This window comes from Gobius niger, assembly GCF_951799975.1.
Source record: "Gobius niger genome assembly, chromosome: 13".
Lineage (NCBI taxonomy): Eukaryota > Metazoa > Chordata > Actinopteri > Gobiiformes > Gobiidae > Gobius > Gobius niger.
In genome coordinates, this window is record NC_136864.1 from 4,898,659 (window position 1) to 4,919,763 (window position 21,105).

Sequence of the window (21,105 nt, forward strand, 5' to 3'; positions counted from 1 at the left end):
CTAGCCCTCGCTAAAGGCCGCGCGATGTCCTAGCCCTCGCTAAAGGCCGCGCGATGTCCTAGCCCTCACTAATGCCCCGCGCGATGTCCTAGCCCTCGCTAAAGGCCGCGCGATGTCCTAGCCCTCGCTAAAGGCCGCGCGATGTCCTAGCCCTCGCTAAAGGCCACGCGATGTCCTAGCCCTCGCTAATGCCCCGCGCGATTTCCTACCCCTCGGTAATTTACCCCATGCCGTCCCACCCTGGACTATCAGATCTCTACCAAACTGAGCTCAGTAAAAGCAAATTTTATGCTATTGATGTGAGAGAACCGCCCCCCCCCCCTACTCCTGTAACCACCATCCTGTCCTAATCCTCCCCCCCCACTCCTGTAACCACCGTCCTGTCCTACACCTCCCCCTTCCCCCTACTCCTGTAACCACCGTCCTGTCCTAAACCTCCCCCCTACTCCTGTGACCACCATCCTGTCCTAATCCTCCCTCCGCCCTCAAGTCCTACAACCACCGACCTGTCCTAACACCGGCCCTGTCACACCAATGGCAGCAAATTTACCTCCCTGACGACTAAAGCTTTTCGTAGGGTCCGCTCACCGCAGAGGCCCCTCCCACCCCACCGTGCGGGACCCCGGGGTCAGAGGCTTCCAGACGCAGCTGCAGGTCCTCGCTCTGTGGCCGCTGTCGTTCGAGCAGCATCGTCCTTGCACCTGCATTAAGCTGTTTCCTCAGCTCAACGTTGTCTGGGCCCTGGTCTCCTGTAGGGGGCGCTCTCCTCCTGGGACGGCCGCCTGGTGCCTCAGTGCTCCGGCCTGCGGAGGAAACCAACGGGAGCTGAAATGTGTGTTTATCCCTGAGAAGAATATCTTCATATTTTAGAAGACACAGTTTTCATTTGACCGAACAACTTTTACTATTAAAATAAGTTCAAGCACTTTACTTGAGTAAAAGCATCTTTGTAACTTCAAAAACAGACAGTTCCTGATCACCTCTAAACATTTGTCATACATTCTTACTCTCTTACCCAAACTGTACAGAGTTTAAGAGGGAAGGAGTGATTAAACTCACACCAGCTGTTCCCCTTATTTCCCTCTGCTGGCCTGAGCTCTGAGGCAACAAGTGGCCGTCCCAGGAGGAGAGCGCCCCCTACAGGAGACCAGGGCCCAGACAACGTTGAGCTGAAGAAACAACCTAAATGCAGGTACAAAGCGATGCTGCCCGCGACAGCAGCCACAGAACGAGGTCCACTGCAGCTGCGTGGAGCCCAGCCCCGGGTCCTGCACATGGGGGGGTTTGGGGACACATCTGTCCCAGAGCTGAACTCAGAAAAGCTAACTTGTCGCTGCCCAGTCCAGTTACGCACAGTACCCTCACGCCCCATACTGTCACGCCCTATCCTCTCTCGCGATGTCCTAGCCCTCGCTAAAGGCCGTGCGATGTCCTAGCCCTCGCTAAAGGCCGCGCGATGTCCTACCCCTCACTAATGCCCCGCGCGATGTCCTAGCCCTCGCTAAAGGCCGCGCGATGTCCTACCCCTCGCTAAAGGCCGCGCGATGTCCTACCCCTCGCTAAAGGCCGCGCGATGTCCTACCCCTCGCTAAAGGCCGCGCGATGTCCTACCCCTCGCTAAAGGCCGCGCGATGTCCTACCCCTCGCTAAAGGCCGCGCGATGTCCTAGCCCTCGCTAAAGGCCGCGCGATGTCCTACGCCTCGCTAAAGGCCGCGCGATGTCCTAGCCCTCGCTAAAGGCCGCGCGATGTCCTAGCCCTCGCTAATTTACCTCATGCCGTCCCATCCTGGACTATCAAATCTCTACCAAACTGAGCTCAGTAAAAGCAAATTTTATGCCATTGATGTGAGAGAACCGCCCCCCTACTCCTGTAACCACCGTCCTGTCCTAATCCCCCCCCCCCTACTCCTGTGACCACCATCCTGTCCTAATCCTCCCCCCGCCCTCAAGTCCTACAACCACCGCCCTGTCCTAACACCGGCCCTGTCACACCAATGGCAGCAAATTTACCTCCCTGACGACTAATCAGCTTTTCGTAGGGTCCGCTCGCCGCAGAGGCCCCTCCCACCCCACCGTGCGGGACCCCGGGGTCAGAGGCTTCCAGACGCAGCTGCAGGTCCTCGCTCTATGGCCCACTGTCGTTCGAGCAGCATCGTCCTTGCACCTGCATTAAGCTGTTTCCTCAGCTCAACGTTGTCTGGGCCCTGGTCTCCTGTAGGGGGCGCTCTCCTCCTGGGATGGCCGCCTGGTGCCCCAGTGCTCCGGCCTGCGGAGGAAACCCACGGGAGCTGAGATGTGTGTTTATCCCTGAGAAGAATATATTCATATTTTAGAAGACACAGTTTTCATTTGACTTAATAGTAAAAGTTATAGTAAAGTTTTGAGTTGAAGTAATTTTGACCTATTTACATATTCATTTGTTGATGCTTTGGTCTTAGTGGCACCATTTCTACAACTGTCACTGAAGGATCGTTCAGAAATTGTCCTTGTTCTGGGGGAAAATCCCCAAATGTGAGCAAAGCGTGGTTATTGTGGCCTTCGCTCATGTTGGCGCTGTTCGCTGGCTCAAATGTTTGCTGGACGTTTTCTGCTCCTGATCCCTGTGTGTTCGTCGTCTGAGGGATTAATACTTGTGATGTTCTTTCAATTTCGATGATGAGATGCCTTTCATCCTCTTTTAACACGTTTAAGGGAAGCTCCTCACGTACTGCAGACTCTCGTGCGGCGCTTTCAAAGTCTTGTAACTGTGACTTTCACACCAACGTCTTTCATTCTCAAATTGCGTCTCTGACCCCTGTCGTTCTCTGGCATGAAAGAACGACAGCCAGAGCCGGTCACGCTCCTGCCTCCATGTTTCTCTCTGAAGGAGACCTGATCTCTCCTCTCTCCACTGACGCTCTCTGTCATGGAGCTCCTGGATCTTTTGTTTGAGTTTGTCTTTTTCAGAAAACGCTTCAGCTCCTTCTGTAACACTGTCAGTAGAAGTGTCTTGGGCGTTTTCCATTTTGCTAATGTCACAAATGTTTGTAAAAGTCGATCAAAAACTGTGAGAAAGTGCCGAGCGTTTGCAAAGACGGAGTCGCAATGTGAACTAAACCAACAGTTTGGCAGAAATGACCTTGACACACCATAGCAACAGACACAGCATTCCATATGGAGCAGGAAGGAATGTGTCATGACACACTTTGGAATATGACCTGTTGCTAGGTTACAAGGTAGATTCCACTTTCCCAGGTCAAAGGTCATGGTACATTACACCAACGTGGCTAAAACTGAAAATTGCAAATGGTCTCAACTTATAAAGCGCTTTTCCATTAGGCACTCAAAGCGCTTTACAGCAAGGATCATACGCTCATTCACACACCGATGTACGCAGACACTGGGGGCAATGTGTCCTGCCCAAGGACACAACGACAGTGTGCACTTTCAGGAGGTGGGATCGTGAGACGACCCGCTCCACCAGCTGCACCTCTGTCGCCCCTATAATAATGATTTATCTCAAAACGTGCTCCATCTCAAAGCGCTAAAACAAAATTAAAATGAACACTGCATGAGTGCATCTAGTAGTTGTGGTAGGCCGGGCTATAAATAACACATTTCTTGGGGGAGGAGCCCTAAAACCCCCTTCAGAGTACCCTCCCACACTTTCAATAGGTTCTGATGGCCATGTGGGGTGGTGCCAAACCCCCTCTGATCCATATGCAGCTCCTGATGTGCTCAGTCATGTAGATCGTAGACTTGCTTTTGGCTTAGAATTTAGTACGATTACGAGACACTATCGCCATGAAAAAGCCCCCCAGCTCAGGACCGACCAATGTCTCACTCCAAAGTTTGGTGAAAAGTTGGCAGCCCTGGGAACAACAGTGAAACAACACAAAACTTGGACACAAAATGATAATATTCTGGAACTAAACTAGAACTAAACCAAGTCCAAACTGAAGTACACAAAGAAACAAGGTTCACATTTGGGCTAACTCTGAGCTGTTGTGCTTATGTCATGGTGTAGCTGTTCGAGGCTAATAGCAGCTAAAGCAGGAGGAGCTAACGCCAGAAAACACTTAACTCTCCACAGAAGTCTCTCAATCCTCAAAAGTACATTCTTGATAAAGCTTCACAAAACATGTTCCCATGACTGAAATAAAGTCCATCTGTCATGTTGTTCTTGAAAGATTCAGTTTCCTCTTGTTGCTTCATAGTGAGGCAGCTAATGCTAATGCTAATGCTAATGCTAGTGTTAGTGCTAGTGCTGCTCTTACAGACACAGGGCAATCGGCCATTCTGGAAGAGCACAGAAAGGCCACTGGCTCTAGGGCCACCGGTCCCGCCTTAATCGAGCTTTACCCAAATCTAAAAGCTAAAAAGAAAAGCATAAAAAAAAGCGACAAAAAAGAGGATGAAAACAAAACAAAAATGTGCCGGAAAAGCAACATAAAAAGTGACAAAAAATGTGATGAAAAGTCAACAAAAACACGACAACAAAGCAACGGAAAGGCCACAAAAACATGACAAAACCATAACAAAAAATGATCGAAAAAATGTGACAAAAACACAACAAAAAGCCACATAAAGTAATGAAGAAACAACAAAACTATGACAAAAAATGCGGCGAATTGACAAAAAGTTACAATCACTTTGTAGCTTTCAAATGAGCGTTACATTGTTGCTCTCCAGCCGAGAAGCTTTTAGATTTGGGTAAAGCCGAACTGGAGAAAATGCACTCCGTTAAGGCGGGTGGTAAGTGCACATTTACGCTAATTTGGGCCAGGCTGATCAGAGTCCAGGGCTGTTTTTCAGTCCCAGTCCGCCCCTGACCCGTCCTCTGCTTTGATGCTGAGCCTCCGAGCAGTTAATAGTTAATTCATATAGTTGAGAATTATTACATTTTAAACCTAATTTTACAAAAAGAATTGATTTCATTTGTGAATTTTCTTTTGTGAAATTTGGGGGGAATTTCAGCTTCCCTTGTAGTCAATGAGGAGCTGTCATTGTGTAAAGCAAATCAAAGTTTGAGTTTAATATGGTATATATTTTCACTCATGTATATTTTAAATAAATATATAAAATAAAAACATTAAAAATGAGAGAGTAAACCTGAGGTAAAGAATATTTCTTGGGAATACCATTATACAGTCATGACACATTTGCCAATATAAGTGAAAATAATTAATTGAAACACCCTTCAGGACTCAGAGATTTATAAACCTCTATTCTGAGATAAATGTATGCAAAAAAAAAAATGGAAAAGACTGTACCATAATATAAATAAAGTACTGTCTCATGAACAAACAGCAGGAGGCAGCAACTTGCCTAATGTAGTTGTGTCTAGTCGGCTACCTGAAAAGGCAGACTTTCCTCTTTTGATTAGTCTATAATTCCCCATGGCCGATTCATTTCCCATTTTGCCAGCAATCCTCCAACAGAAGCCTCACTGTGAGCGAATCCAGGCGCCATTTAAGGTACTTTTCTGAAATCAACTGTATTTGTGATAATTACTCAGACCTTGATTATAAAATGTCTCCTCACTGGATCATGCTTTTACAGTATGGCCTTTGTGTTCAAATTGTTAAACTATAATCTCTGTTTCACTAAACTATTTGTCACGGTTTATTATAGCTCTTGTCTCATTTTTGTTGCTGATGCTTTTTTTCAAGAAGCTTCTAAATTTGGGTAAAGCCAAACTGGAGGAAATGTGCTCCATTGCTGAGTTCTTTTGACCACGATTTCATTTTTATATTGTATTCAGTGCTTAAATTTAGGGTCATGAGATTTTTGTAAAAAGAAGCAGAAATCAAAATGACTGTATTGTGATTTTAAGGCTCTTTTTTGGAGTGTACCTTTATAGACATTAGGGTCTTGAAAAGGTGCAAAATTGAAGGATCACACAAGGGAAGACATGAATGGCCAAACTGATCATTATTTTTTTACCCCAATTTTCAGGCTTTGGGCCACATTGATCTCGTTCATTTATTTGAGGAATTAAAACTGCATTTTGATCACATTGGCGCGACAATATGCCCACTTAAATAGCTCCTACAAGGCAAGGCGAGTTTATGTGTAGAGCACAATTCATACACAAGGCAATTCAAGGTGCTTCACAGTGGCACAAAATGACAAGAAAGCGGATAAAATCAACAAAAAACATCAACATAAAAGTTCATTAATGACAGTGAAAATCAGGAGTGCAGCTAAAATACTTTCAGTTGTCATATTGTCGGGTGAAAAGATCGGTTTTCAGGATTTGAACATTGTCAGGGTTGAGGCCTGTCTCACATCCTCATGAAGACTGTTCCGGATTTTATGAAACTGAAACACAGCCTCACAGTGTTTAGTCCTGACTCTGGGAGGACTAAGCACTCTGGGATCTGGGGACTCAGTAGACAGCTCCCTAAAGTTCTCAAGGCCCATGATTAATATGGCTCCAACATGTCAGATTAAAACTAAACAAGATATCAAAAATTCCCCTCGAAAAACAGTATTTGCATCTGGCTCAATCCATTGTTCAAATTTTGTCTTCGAAAATATTGGAAATTTGTGGCATTTTAACCTCTTAACTCCCACCTGAACCGAGCACATTTTGTCCAGTTTGGCTTTACCCCAGTCCGAAAGCTTCTGGAAAAAAAGCTGTGAAAATAGCAACAAAACTGAGATGAAAACAATGATGGAAATGTGACAAAAAAGTGAGAAAACATTGACAAGAAATTGACGAAAAAATGACGAAAATGTTACAAAATGTGACAAAAAAATGACAAAGATATGACAAAAATGTGATAAATATTTGACAAAAAAATGACCAAAATGTGACAAAAAATGACAAAAATGTGACAAAAAATGTGACAAAAAATGACAAAAATGTGACAAAAAATGACAAAAATGTGACAAAAATGTGACAAAAAAAAGCAAAATGTGACAAAAAAATGACAAATATTTGATTTTTAAAAATGACAAAAAAATGGCAAAAAATGACAAAAATGTGACAAAAAATGTGACAAAAAATGTGACAAAAAATGTGATAAAAAATGTTGACAAAAAATGACGAAAAAATGACAAAAATGTGACAAAAAAATGACAAAGAAATGACAAAAAAGTTACAAAAATGAGTTGAATACCCAACAAAAAAATGATGGAAAAAAAAATCTGATAACGTGAGGAAAAAGATCCTCTCAGTTCAGGCGGGAGTTAAGAGGTTAAGAGATAAAAGGCCTTATTTCTATATGAAAACATAAAATGACAGAAAATGTGCAATATTATTTCTCTCATCTCATATTTATGTCTGTAATCTACAGCTTAATTTTTTATAGACTCAAATGGCAAAGGGTGTCATGGGTTCAAATAAATATTCTTATTTGGGTCTGAGCTCGTCATCTTTGGGTAATGATGGGTTCTCCGTGCCACACCAGTTTAGAACCACTGTTTTAGATCAGATTGTTTCCTGTTTTCTTAAAGGAATAGGCCACCGTTTTTACATACTGAGATATGTTCTTACCTTAGCTTTGACGAGTTCTTTAGGACCTGTCTGGTCTTCACCCGTGCCTTCAATCACGCACAGTAAAGTGAAGATACTACTGCACAGATTTCGAAATACTCCCTATCCACATTGTTTTATTTTGTCTAATTATACATTATAGTGTAACACTTCACGTAACCATATTTAAACAGGGACAACGTGGAAGAGCTTGGTAGCTTCTATCTTGACCTGTTTTGGAGCTATAGAGGAGAGGGGGAGAGGCTAAATGCTAACGGTGTCTGTGCTGTGTTTACGTGACTGAAGGCACGGGGGAAGATCAGACAGGTCCTAAAGAACTCGTCAAAGCTAAGGTAAGAACATATCTCAGTATGTAAAAACGGTGGCCTATTCCTTTAAAAATGATGCACCTTCAGTGGACAAATAAACAATGAGAAAATAATCAAATTCATGAGCCAAAATGTGTTCGGAAACAAGATGGCGGATATGGATTCAACTTTGGTTTGAGAAAGAGCTCTTGGATACTCTTACTTATTCCACGCTCTCCTGTCTCCTATTTTATGGCCAGTGAAAATATGATAAAAGGTAAATGTTTGGGTGGAGTTAGTTATAGCAGACATTGTTTACTCTTTCTTATGATTTCCATAAAGTTTAGTGACCAATGTAGGCAGAAACTGTATGAGTCCTTTGTGAGTTCATTAACATGCACTGTACTGATCAAATAAAAAAAAAAACTCTTTGTAACGTGTAGTTTTATAACTGAAGCCGTGTTGTTTCTCACAGTGGCCGGTCTCAGGATGGAGCCTTGGACCAGTTCTATTTCCTCACTTCTGTTTTTGCTGCTTCTGCTTCTGCTTCTACCTCACCCTTCACTGTTTTACTCTTTAAAGAACTGCACAATGGACTTCTACGACCAAAATAACATTGTTTGTGACTTTAATAAATTAACATCAATTCCCGCTGGCATTCCCAAAAGTGCAACTTCACTGAGCTTGTTTGTGAATGAGATCGAGAGAATCCGACAGACTGACCTGACTGGCTTCACCGGGCTGACGTTTTTACATTTGGGAAGCAACTGTATTTCACACATCGACGATGGAGCTTTTACAGATTTATCAGCCGTAACTGATCTCATGTTGGGTTTCAACAAACTCACAAGCCTGAGAGACGAAACATTTAAGGGACTGAACAACTTGAAAACATTGGATCTAAAAGTAAACCAAATTATTTCTATTTCAAAGTTTGCATTTGAGCCTTTGAAAGAATTGCAGATTTTGGATGTGGGGTCAAACAACTTGTTCCAAATGAGTGATATTGTTAACATTGTTTTACACTGTCCAGATCTGAAAAACATAGGTCTGTATTGTAATAATATAACTACATTTGAATCAGACCTTTTCCCAGTCCCCTTGTTGAATCTTATGGAGCTGGATCTCCGTTCTAACCCACTAAAGACGTTTACCATTCACCAAAACGTGTTTCCAAGCTTAGAAACACTGGAATTATCAGGAGAAGGACCTGATTTTGACTATGACGTTTCTGACGGAGCCCTGACAAGTGTGAGGAGTTTGATCTTAGATGAAACTAAACTACCCCTTCCAACATATAAATTAATCTTTCAAAGTGTTGCCTCTGTTGAGAAAGTGCATCTATCAGGCTCTCATTCAGAGTCTGACAAAGGCCTGTTAGAAATGGCTTGTGAAATTTCAACTTTGCAAAAGTTAAATTCAGTTGACTACTCCATTCCTATTCTAAATGAAAGTATTCTTCTGTCGTGTACGAATCTCACTGAACTACACCTGCAATTTAATTCAATGAGCGACTTGACTGAGTCGTCCCTTCAAATGTTGACGCGACTAAGTCGTTTAACAATTCATCAAAATCAATTATCCAGAATCCCACTGACGATCAGGAACATGTCCACTCTCACGTTTCTCTCGTTTGAAGAAAACCTCATCACAGAACTTCACTGTTTAGATTTTACTAATTTACCATCATTGACAGAACTCAACCTAAAGTCCAATAGAATTTCCAAACTTGAAACTTGTTTGTTTCAGGATCTCAGGAATTTAAAAGTACTGGAAATACAAAACAATTTTCTGACTGCTTTAAGTGATACTTTTGGCTCCACTTTGAAACATCTAGTTACTTTGAATGCTGATGGAAATAACTTCGGATGGTTTCAAAAAGGAACCTTTCAAAACCTACCAGCTCTTCGTGAATTAAGTGTGAAATCAGTCAGAGAAACATTTGTTGAAGATGGTGCATTTATGGGACTTAAAGAACTAAAAAGCCTGACTTATTCCCCGTCTAACTACAACATAGGGTCTTTTATAAGTTTGCAACAACTTAAAAAACTTGCTATGTTTCTGACTTACACACCCGTAAAGGAACAAACAAACAAAGAACTTTCAGTGACTCTGCCTTCACTGCAGGAGTTATCTGTGGTCATTGATAATTCTGCTTGCTTTACATGGACACCGAGTCTTTTGAAAGGTTTGACCAATTTAAAAACATTGACATTTGAAAATTACTGCTGTAGAGACTTTGATGAACACAAATTTGTTTACTGTCCTCAACTAACAAATCTCCATTTTATAAACTGTGACGTGTTCAGTCATAGACCAAGACTATTTTTACCACTGACGGACCTAAAAGTTCTGGACTTGACAAACAGTCATGTAGAGTCTTTGGATTTTTTGGTTGACGCTAATCTGACAAAACTGGAAATGTTGATCTTAAAGGACAACGCTTTAACATTTATAAATGAGACCATCTTTAAAGCACTGCCTTCACTGAAATACCTTGATTTATCAGGAAACCCATTTGAGTGTAACTGCTCAAACACTGGGATTATTGAGTGGACGATCAGGAACAAACAAGTCCAAGTAGCCAATGCTTTTCAGTACAGATGCTCCTCTCCTTCGTCTGAAGAAGGAAACTTTCTGCTGGACTTCAACGTCCGGTTGTGTTGGGAGTTCACTGGCTTCCTCTGCTTCATCTCCAGCTCTGCTTTGGTCTTTCTCACTCTTCTGACATCGTTTATCTTTCACTTTCTGCGCTGGCAGCTGGTCTATGGCTACTACCTCCTCCTGGCATTTCTCTACAACAGTAAAAAGAGGAGACAGGGCTGTCCTCACATCTACGACGCATTTGTTTCCTACAACGTTCACGATGAAGACTGGGTTTACGGAGAGTTACTGCCTGAACTGGAAGAACGACAGGGATGGAATCTGTGCCTGCACCACCGCGACTTTATACCAGGTACAACTGGTTCTGCTTAACTTTGGTTGTCGGGGCCACAATAACCAATAACTCCCTTTTATCGTTTCTCAGTTATTACTTAATTGTACAGTTAATTTTGGTGCAGTGGGGAAACAGATATCCGCGGTCCTGATTAGTCCAAGTAAAACACTCAGCAGCGTCACGTTCCATGTCCAAGAGGAGGTTGTTTATTGCATACTTTATATTTTACTGTGGTTTACTTCGGTACTGTGTTGTGTGTTCAGGGAAAGCCATCATTGAGAACATCACAGACGCCATCTACAGCAGCAGGAAGACTCTGTGTGTGATCAGCCGCCGATACCTGCAGAGCGAGTGGTGCTCACGGGAGATACAGCTGGCCAGGTACGGACGCTACAGTCTGTGGATCTGTCCTGGATCAACATGTTATACTTAATAAACTGTCAGAGAGTGATGAGACTATAAATACTCAGTACTTGCAATTATACCCACTCATGTGTTTCTGTGCAGTTTCCGTCTGTTCGACGAGCACAAGGACGTGCTGATCCTGTTGTTTCTGGAGGAGATCTCGTCCGATCAGCTGAGTCCGTTCTACCGCATGAGGAAGCTGGTGAAGAGCCGCACGTATCTGAGCTGGACTCAGGCCCGGAGCCATAAGGGACTGTTCTGGGAGAAAGTTCGCAGAGCGTTAGAGTGTGGCCACGAACCTGTGGACAACCACAACCCACTCACTGCTAACACTTAGCTGCTAACAGGCTACATCCCACTGACAAATGTATAACGGTTTATAGTTAACTGGTGGTGAGATCAAGCCCGGTGCCCCGCTACAAGTAAACGACTCACATTCAGCTACACAGCTAGTAATCGATACTATCCTAAAATCAAGTGTGAGGCTGGGACAAAGGAAAGGTTTAGTCTGTTGGTCTGTAGACTCTCAGTCTCCATCCCAACGGCAGCAGGAAGATGTATTTTGTATTAAAATATGACCCCTTTTAATGTGTTATTTTCTTTTGCACATGTATCTTTGCATGAGGTAGTCTGAATCATTCAAATACCTCTCAGTTTCCTGTTAGTTATTTTAGTACCTTTAACTTCTCCTTTACCTAGATGTCGCTGAGAAGTCGTTGAGAAGCCGTGGTGAGTAGTCTTTAAGTCGACTTACTTTTGTTTCTTTCACTATTTTGCACATTCATCTTAAACTTTTATGAGTTTAAGACAAGAAATAATCCTAAGAAAATATTGAAAGCAAGCACTAATGTCATGAATAAATCTGGATTGAACTATAGACAGGTTTTAAAGGTTTGAATTTACTTGCCAAAACAAAGACGTGCAGATGTTTTGGTTGTTTGTTTGTTTTTTGGTATACAGTACTACTTTTTTACTTTGCCTGTTAGAGTCTATGCATATATTTGAACTTAATTTCTTTTGTCTTAAGGGATTTTAATGACAGTAATTAATTTGTGTTCTCTATACGAGCGATCGCTGTTATTGTTTACTTCCGCAATTTTCGCCGGATGTTTGGTAGGCAGCTGATGCATACAGGCCTCTAACTCGGTTTTATAAAATGATAGATCTGTTACAACGCAAGAGAAGCAATGCCCTGTTTATGGACATTGTTTTTGCTGATTATAGGATTTTAATAAAATGTTTATCAAATATGAAAATGTAAAATGCCTACCACGGCCAACGGATGTGACGACATCGCGATCGCTCGTATAATAATTAACATAAGATTACAATTGTGTCATGTGGTTGTGGTGTAATAACATCTGATCACAAAAAAATTAAAGCCCTTAGTCTTGACTCCAGGTTCTTTTTGGCTTTTTGACTTAAGGCTGCAGAGATGGGCCACTCCCATGTAAGCTGCATTAACGTTAGCGGCCCGTCAGTTATCGAAACTTCTGTCCAGGTCCTTGAGTTGGTTCGTAGAAAAGTAGAAAATGTAAAAAAAAGTTTAAACTGATTCAGACTTTTTTTTATAAGTTAACATGAATCTCTGGTCACAAAATCTGAATCTGAATTTTCTAGAGTTCACTGCTCAGAAACAGGAAATCCCACAAGACTCAGACCTACATTAGATGAACGCTTGAACCCTTGACTTGACTTGACCTTGTTTTCTTTATTTCTATCACATTGCTATACGTAGGTCAAAAGTTAGGTTGTCACTATTGTTTTTAATGGAGTTAGAAATTTGACAAACCTTTGTAACTTCGTTGCTTTGTGAGATAAAAGGACAAAATAAGTGTTAAAACAGACATTAAATTTGTTAACACTATAATTTAATGTTTGTTAACGCTCATTTTGACATTTTGATTCTCTAATAAAATGTACAAATTCACTAAATGGCCCAAACATACGGCTTCTATAGAAGCTAATGTTAAAAAAGAGTGATCATAAAAACATACACACAAAAGAAAAAACATTACCACCATTTATGCCCCATGTGACAGAGTGTCCACTTTACAAACAATGTAGTAGTAGAAGTTTCCTTTACTTTTTTTTCCCCTCAAAATTTCACAAATGGCTTTAGCACGTTAGCTCTAAAACGGCTCAAACCAAAGCTAACATCTGTGTCTTTCAGAAAAGTGTCTTATATGGCATTAACAAAGGTAAAGCTGTCAGGACAAGAAATAGCCCAAACATTAAACTTTGAGAAAAGGCATAAAAACAATTCAAAGGTGTCGTCTCCTCCTGTCTTCAGTCCAAATGAGAAAATGATTATTGGAAGAGAAGAATATGAATACACATGTTATAGTATATCAGTACCAGCATACAGCGCCCTGTAGTGTGGCTATAAAAAGCAATGTCACATATTACCCCGTATGACAAATAGCCCCGGTCTCCCCGACTCACAGTGCAAGGTGCAGCCAATGCTCTGACAGATGACATTTTATCACATCTCTTGTTTATCTTTATAAATCCCTCTGGGGGTAATACAAGTGTTAATGGGATGATTTGGGGGTCTTTCATCTCCCCCTGATCAGTGTTAATTTCGTCGACTAAAATATTGAGTCTTAATTTTAGTCAAAGTGATGTTTTTGACGACTAAAATTGGACTAAAACTAAATTAAAAGTTTCTCATGAGACTAAAACTATGACTAAAATGTCCATATATTTTAGTCGACTAAAATAAGACTAAATAAAAATGAAAAGGAGAGACTAAAATCATCCAAACTTCTATTGACAGTCTGAAAGAGCCTCATATCATTTAAATTCTCTGCCAAAGGAGCAGCTCTGAGCTTTGTTCATGTTGGAGCACCTCCATGAAGTCGAGGACCTTGATTAAATATGATTATAATGAATATTATAAATGCAAAGTCGACTAAATTAGTCTTAAATTTAGTCGACTAAATTAACATTCAATTTTTGTCGACTAAAACTAGACTAAAATTGAAAAGTTTTTTTTTACTAAATCTCAACTAAAATTAAACTACATTTTAGTCAAAAGACTAAGACTAAAACTAAAATAAAATATGTTGTCAAAATTAACACTGCCCCTGATGTATCTGGCCAGAAAACCACAATTGCAACTCGACTGCCACCGGTTCGGAGTCACCAATACACACAAATGGAAATGCGAAGAAAAGCTAACAGTGGGCGAGCGCCAATTAAACAGTATTTACAACCAAGTTTGGGTGAAAAAAAATATTTCCATTGTGTAATTGGATGTACAATATCCCTCTGTCCCTTTGTCTTTTCTGTCAGCGTAGTATTTACGCTCACGGACAATTAATAAGTAAAAGAACGCAACATGCTACGACACCTGCAGTGGCGTTTATGGCCTCTAGGGCGCACACGTTACTTACTACTGCTTTAAGTATTGTGACTGAGATCACTATTTCATGTTTACATTTGGGAGGATCGCATAAGAACTTCAGACCATGTTTGTCAAAGTCTAGCCGGTAGATAAGACCCCATGGAGACTAAATATGTTGTTGTTTGCGAAGGATGTGGTACTGCAATGTTCAAATTGTGACCTTGCTAGTTAGCATAACTGTATTTTTGTCTTCAACAGGGGCCAGTCTCAGGATGAAGCTTCAGGCCACTTCTCTTTTCTCACTTCTGTTTTTGCTGCTTCTCCCTCGACCTTCACTCTTTTATTCTCTAAAGAACTGCACCATCGACTTCTATGACCACAGTAAAGTTTCATGCGACTTTAGTCAGTTTATAACAGTTCCCTCGGGCATCCCCAAAACTACTACAGACCTTTCCCTAAATTCAAATCGCATCTCGAGAATCAGGCAGACAGACCTGAATGGCTTTACTGCGCTTCAGTCTCTCAGCCTCAATGGAAACCAGATCTCACTCATTGAAGATGGAGCTTTTTCAGATTTATCAGCATTAACTCAACTGGATCTGGCAGGGAACAAACTCAGAAACCTGACCGACGACACGTTCACGGGACTGTCCAACTTGTCGGTTTTGATCTTGGCTTCAAACAACATTGAATTCATTTCCAGACTTGCCTTAAAGCCTTTGACAAACCTGCAGGAACTTGATTATTCATTGAATCTCTTGGTAACAAGTAGTGACATTACAAACATCGTTTCCCACTGTCCGTCGTTAAAGGCGCTCGATCTGGCGGGAAACTATTTTGCGTCATTTCAGTCAGACTTTGTTCCATTTCCGCTCTTGAACCTCACGGCACTGAAACTGGGCTCACACTTGAGTAACTTTAGCGTTCGCTCTGATGTTTTTCCTCAGTTAGAATCACTTGTTTTATCAGGCACTGGAGCTGGATTTGAATGGGAAGTTTCTGACAAAGTTTTTTTAAGAAGCTTAAAGACTCTGGAGTTGAATTTCATTAGATTACCAATCCAAACATACAAAATGATTTTCCAAAGCTTTGATTCTCTTGAAAATCTCCATCTCAGAGATTCTGGCCGTTTGTTTGACCGAAGAGTGTTTGACTTTGCGTGCGGCGTTCCATCTTTACAGATGTTAGATATAAGGCACAGGAGCATTTCTGTCATAGATGACGCTTTGTTGACGTCCTGCTCTAATCTCACTGAACTGATGCTTTTCTCAAATGGACTGAGCGACATGTCAGAGTCTGCGCTCGGAATGTTCACGCGACTAACTCGACTGAACATAGAGTCGAATGAATTATCCAGAATTCCACCAACGATCCAAAACATGTCCACTATTGCATATCTGTCGCTCCAGTCTAACAATATTGCAAAACTTGGGTGTTCAGACTTCAAAAACATGGCCTCATTGACAGAGATCAACCTCAACTCCAACAGATTATCCAAACTCAACAGCTGTGTTTTTAAGGATCACAAGAATTTAAAAGTACTCTATGCAACAAACAATCTTTTTTCTCAATTGGATGACAACTTTGGCATCGGTTTGCCCAGTTTGGTTGTTTTCAATGCAAGTGATAATCACATTGGCTCTATTCAAAAAGGCACCTTTCGCAGTATGTCACAACTAACCGATTTAAACATAAAATCGAAATCACAACTAACCCTACAACGTGGTGCTTTTGAGGGACTGCGGGGCCTGAAGAGACTGACTTTGTCTCTTAATTACCAGAGTGGAAGTGTTTTTGAAGGTTTGGACCAACTGGAACGCCTCGTTGTGTTCATTTCAAGTACCATAGAAATGACCAACTTCACTGTCTATGACCCAACGAGTTTTAACATTGACACCCTGCAAGAGTTAATCATTGAAGTTGACAAAAACCTGTGTGCTTATCAAGCTCTGTACCTACTCCATGGTTTGAAGAGGTTACGAGTGTTGTCCTTGGACACAGTTTGCTGTGTCTTTCCTCCGGGCATATTTTGGGAAATTCCGCATTTACTGAACCTTCGAATTACAAACTGTCTTGAGTTCGTCGCAGATCCGGACCTCCTCCAACCAGTCTCAGACTTACAAGCCCTTGACTTGTCACACAATCAAATTAAATATTTGAATATTTCCATCGATACCAATCTCACCAAACTAGAAAGGCTGATCTTAAAAAACAATGAGCTAACAGTAATAAACAAGACATTTTTTGAGGCGCTTCCTTCACTAAAATACCTTGATTTATCTGGAAACCCATTTGTGTGTGACTGCTCAAACGCTGGATTCATCGAGTGGGCGATCAGAAACAAACAAGTCCAGGTGGCCAATGCTTTTCAGTACAGATGCTCCTCTCCTTCGTCTGAAGAAGGACGCTTTCTCCTAGACTTCAACGTCCGGTTGTGTTGGGAGTTCACTGGCTTCCTCTACTTCATCTCCAGCTCTGCTCTGGTCCTTCTCACTCTTCTGTCATCGTTTATCTTTCACTTTCTGCGCTGGCGGCTGGTCTATGGCTACTACCTCCTCCTGGCATTTCTCTACGACAGTAAAAAGAGGAGACAGGGCTGTTCTCACATCTACGACGCATTTGTTTCCTACAACGTTCACGATGAAGACTGGGTTTACAAAGAGTTACAGCCTGAACTGGAAGAACGACAGGGATGGAAGCTGTGCCTGCACCACCGCGACTTTCTACCAGGTACAACTGGTTTTACACCACAGGGACACGGACACAGAGGAGGGAGTCAAAGGTTCTCATTTTGGGAGCAATTTTAAAATGAGATAAACAAAAAAAGTCTATTCCAGAATTAGCAAAATAGCTAAATTGCATCCGTTCAACAAAGGCAGGTAAAGAAACATTAAAGCAGTACTAAGAAACTCGTGCCCCTAGAGGCCACAAGCGCCACTGCAGGTGTCGTAGCATGTTGCGTTTTTTTACTCATTTATTGTCCCTGAAAGTAAATACTACACTGACAGAAAAGACAAAGGGAGAGAGGGATATTGTACATCCAATTACATAATGGAGATACATTTTTTTCACTCAAACTTGGATGAAAATGCTGATAAAGTGGGGCTCCAATTAGCTTTCCCCGTTAGCCTGTTAGCTTCTTCTTCGTGATTCCGTGTGATTAGTGTGTATTGGTGACTCCAACCCGGTGGCAGCGAAGTTGCAATTGTGGTTTTCTGGTCAGTGATACCGGGGGGGAGATGAAAGACCCCCCAGTCATCACATTAACACTTGTATTACCCCCAGAGGGACTACAGAAAGGATTTATTAAGGTAAACAAGTTTCTTAGTACTGCTTTAATTGACAGAAGAGGAATACAGACATAGTAGATAGAACAGAACACATTTACAGTCACAGGTCAGTTACAAGGACAGACACAGGTGAGAGAACAGGCCCAAGAGGTTACATTGATGAAACTACCTGTGAGTGCACGATTGATTTGTTTTCAACCAAATAGGCCATTTAACTATTACAAGGCTAACCATGATCCAAATATTGAAAAAACTGTTTTTTCAGATTTTGGAACATTGATTCCTCCCAGAAACCAATGCACTTAACAAAAAAAAAAAAAAAAAAGTATATATTTCAAGGGATTTATTCAGGAAAGCAAATGTTTCTTCATGTCCAGGTGTATTTCTTGGGTTCATTTTGTGAGTTTCTGTTGTGTTCATGTCTGTGTGTTCAGGGAAAGCCATCATTGAGAACATCACAGACGCCATCTACAGCAGCAGGAAGACTCTGTGTGTGATCAGCCGGCGATACCTGCAAAGCGAGTGGTGCTCACGGGAGATACAGATGGCCAGGTACGAACACACTACAGTGGATCTGTTGTTTCAGATAATACATCAACTGGACTGTGTGCTTTTTGACTTTGTAGCATTCATGTTTACCCTAAAACAGTTTGACTTATTAAAATAGTCTTTGCTCTGGTTTTGGGCGAAACTGACAGTCGTTGGTGATGTTCAATCCATCTGGTCACCCTACATTAACATGCTCATGTGTTTCTGTGCAGCTTCCGTTTGTTCGACGAGCACAAGGACGTGCTGGTCCTGTTGTTTCTGGAGGAGATCTCGTCCGATCAGCTGAGTCCGTTCTACCGCATGAGGAAGCTGGTGAAGAGCCACACGTATCTGAGCTGGACTCAGGCCCGGAGCCATAAGGGACTGTTCTGGGAGAAAGTTCGCAGAGCGTTAGAGTGTGGCCACGAACCAGGAGACAACCACAACCCACTCACTGCTAACACATAGCTGCTAACAAGCTACCCAGTCAAGGGAATGAAAGCTTGTTGCTTATATTCTTAATAGCCTACTTGTAGACATGAACATTTGCATTGCATTCTTGTTTTATATAGCTCATACATGTACTTGTGTATAAACAATAATTTGATAATCCAGATTTCATAATAAATCTTTGTTTATAACCAGAATTCATGCAAACACACGCTTGTCATTGTGTCTAAATTTAGATTTTCTTCTAGGCGCCGATTTATGTTTTTGGGATTGGCCATTTTGAGACCAGACTGTTAGTTTCTCTCGCTTTAGGAGCAGAAGTTGGACGTTGGTATGAAGCCACAGGTTCAGTCGCAGCAGTGGCTCCCTGGACAGGACTTCCTGTTTGGCGGTCCTGTGCAATGAAGAGCAGAGCATTGAAGTCTTCATTGCCTTTGATGTAGGACTGGAGAGAGCGGTTCAGGAGGCCACTCTTCATTTTGTGAAGCAGATCATGGACAAGAGTTCCACTGAACAATCTGCAGAAGACACGAATGAGCTTCAAGGCAATCAGGCGTGTATAACACCTGACTCCTCTCATGGGAGGAAGCACATTACACAGTACTCTGTTTAGCCATGTGGGAGTACACACAGTTTTAGACCATATTGCATTGTTACCATTCATCTCCTTCCGGGGCAGCAGTTCAAGCCGCCCAGATCACTGTGCTTAGCACCAGGTGCTGCCAATCCGGGCAATGTAACCAGCCTTGTTGGTCTCTCATCACAAGGGCCTACCGCTCTTTTTCTGACCCTTCATCTAGGACCTGCATGGACATGAAGCTCCTGACAACATAGCTCTGAGGATCATTTAGTGCTGGACGAGCTGTTTTATTGTATATTTACCCTGCCATGGGCGGCTCAGCGAGCGGAGCTTCCAGCAGCTGGTTCAAAAGGAAACTGTCCCTTAAACAGGACTGCCATTGGTTCAACCAGTGACACCAGTCTTTGTCCAAGTCCAAGTCCTGCCCCAAACCTGAAACAGTACAATACGAGGCTGGATAGGATAACCACTATGCCACAGTAACACAGGAGGGCATTTCACACTAAAGAGCAACAGAAAAAGAAAAGTGACAAAAACGCAACAAAATAGCCACAAAAGAGTGACAGAAAAGTGATGATAAAGTGTGTGACGAAAACAACAAAAAAGCAATGGGAAAAAAAAGTGATGACAATGTTACGGGCCCCAAGCTGTGGGGCTGACGTAGCAGTGATTGTTGCAATCTGTGCGTCTGTGAAATAATAAAAAAGGTAGAGACAATGAACACACGAGTGCTGCCGTTTACGTCCAGATTGCGTTTTCTTACTCGTTTATCAACAACAGGTGCGATACAGTGAATTTATCACTTTCCTCTATGCACAAGCTTAAACATTTTCTCACAGGTAACCTTTGGATCCAACACATTTTACCACATTTAGAGAAAAATATGCATATGATAATTACAGGATGATCAACTGTTTTGTTTTTGCTTTGCTAAACTTAGCTGCATTAAAGTGGGCTTGCACTAAAATACATCGCTATTATCTTTAATCAGGACTGAAAAATACTACAGCTTAACAAAAACAAAATGCCGTAACCTTTTACATTCTTTTGAACAAATTTACTACACATGAAATGAGACACAGCTATATGCTGGCTTTACTATATTAATTAGCTTACTGTACTGTACACGAACTACCGAGCGCGGGAGTCCCACTGCCACTCTCAGATATTGACTGATAAAACTCCCCATTTATCCCTAGAAACGGCCCACAAAGTAAAGAACAGTTTCACATACTAGTAGATAGTCGTATAAGGACCATACAATATATTTGTGGTTATGGTTCACCGTGTACTGACCTGTGAAATAATAAAAAAGGTAGAGACAATGAACACACGAGTGCTGCCGTTTACGTCCAGATTGCGTTTGAGGCAAAACAGGAAGTCCAACGCTATTACCACCTGGGGCAACACCTTACGAACAAAGGTTCCACTCTAATGTTCCCTTCCCTTATAAAATCAGGACAGTACCATAATATATGTATATTTGTCTTAGCTTAAATTGCTATAAAATAAAATCTTTTCAAATTACCTAATGAATAAAAACAATGTGGTCACATACTTTTAGGTGTACCACAACAACGTTTAGATGACTTTTGTAGATCGTAGCTTTCAAATGAGGTGTTACATTGGCATTTTAGATTTGGGTCTGAACTAGGAGAAAACAGGCTGGGTTTAAGAAAACGTAAAACATGAAAACATGCTCAGAAACTTCCATTGAAATCACTCATTTTTAACCTGTCACAATAAAAAAAGGAAGTTTCCAACTTCTGCATCTTGGCTGAATCCTCAGACTTC

General features: G+C 41.8%; 2 protein-coding genes across 2 annotated transcripts; both read left to right on the forward strand.

The window, feature by feature from the left end:
• The first annotated feature begins 10,014 nt into the window (after positions 1-10,014).
• Positions 10,015-11,464, forward strand: LOC306973069 (toll-like receptor 13). The gene is made up of 3 exons (XM_079569881.1): positions 10,015-10,727; positions 10,973-11,090; positions 11,217-11,464. Exons 1-3 carry the CDS (start codon positions 10,193-10,195, stop codon positions 11,449-11,451), a joined length of 888 nt encoding a protein of 295 aa, XP_079426007.1. The 5' UTR covers positions 10,015-10,192; the 3' UTR covers positions 11,452-11,464.
• A 3,298-nt stretch (positions 11,465-14,762) lies between these two features.
• LOC306972971 (toll-like receptor 13) lies at positions 14,763-18,888 on the forward strand. The gene is made up of 3 exons (XM_079569739.1): positions 14,763-17,193; positions 18,188-18,305; positions 18,515-18,888. The coding sequence occupies exons 1-3, from the start codon at positions 15,537-15,539 to the stop codon at positions 18,747-18,749; spliced, it is 2,010 nt and encodes a 669-aa protein (XP_079425865.1). The 5' UTR covers positions 14,763-15,536; the 3' UTR covers positions 18,750-18,888.
• Positions 18,889-21,105: the final 2,217 nt, after the last annotated feature.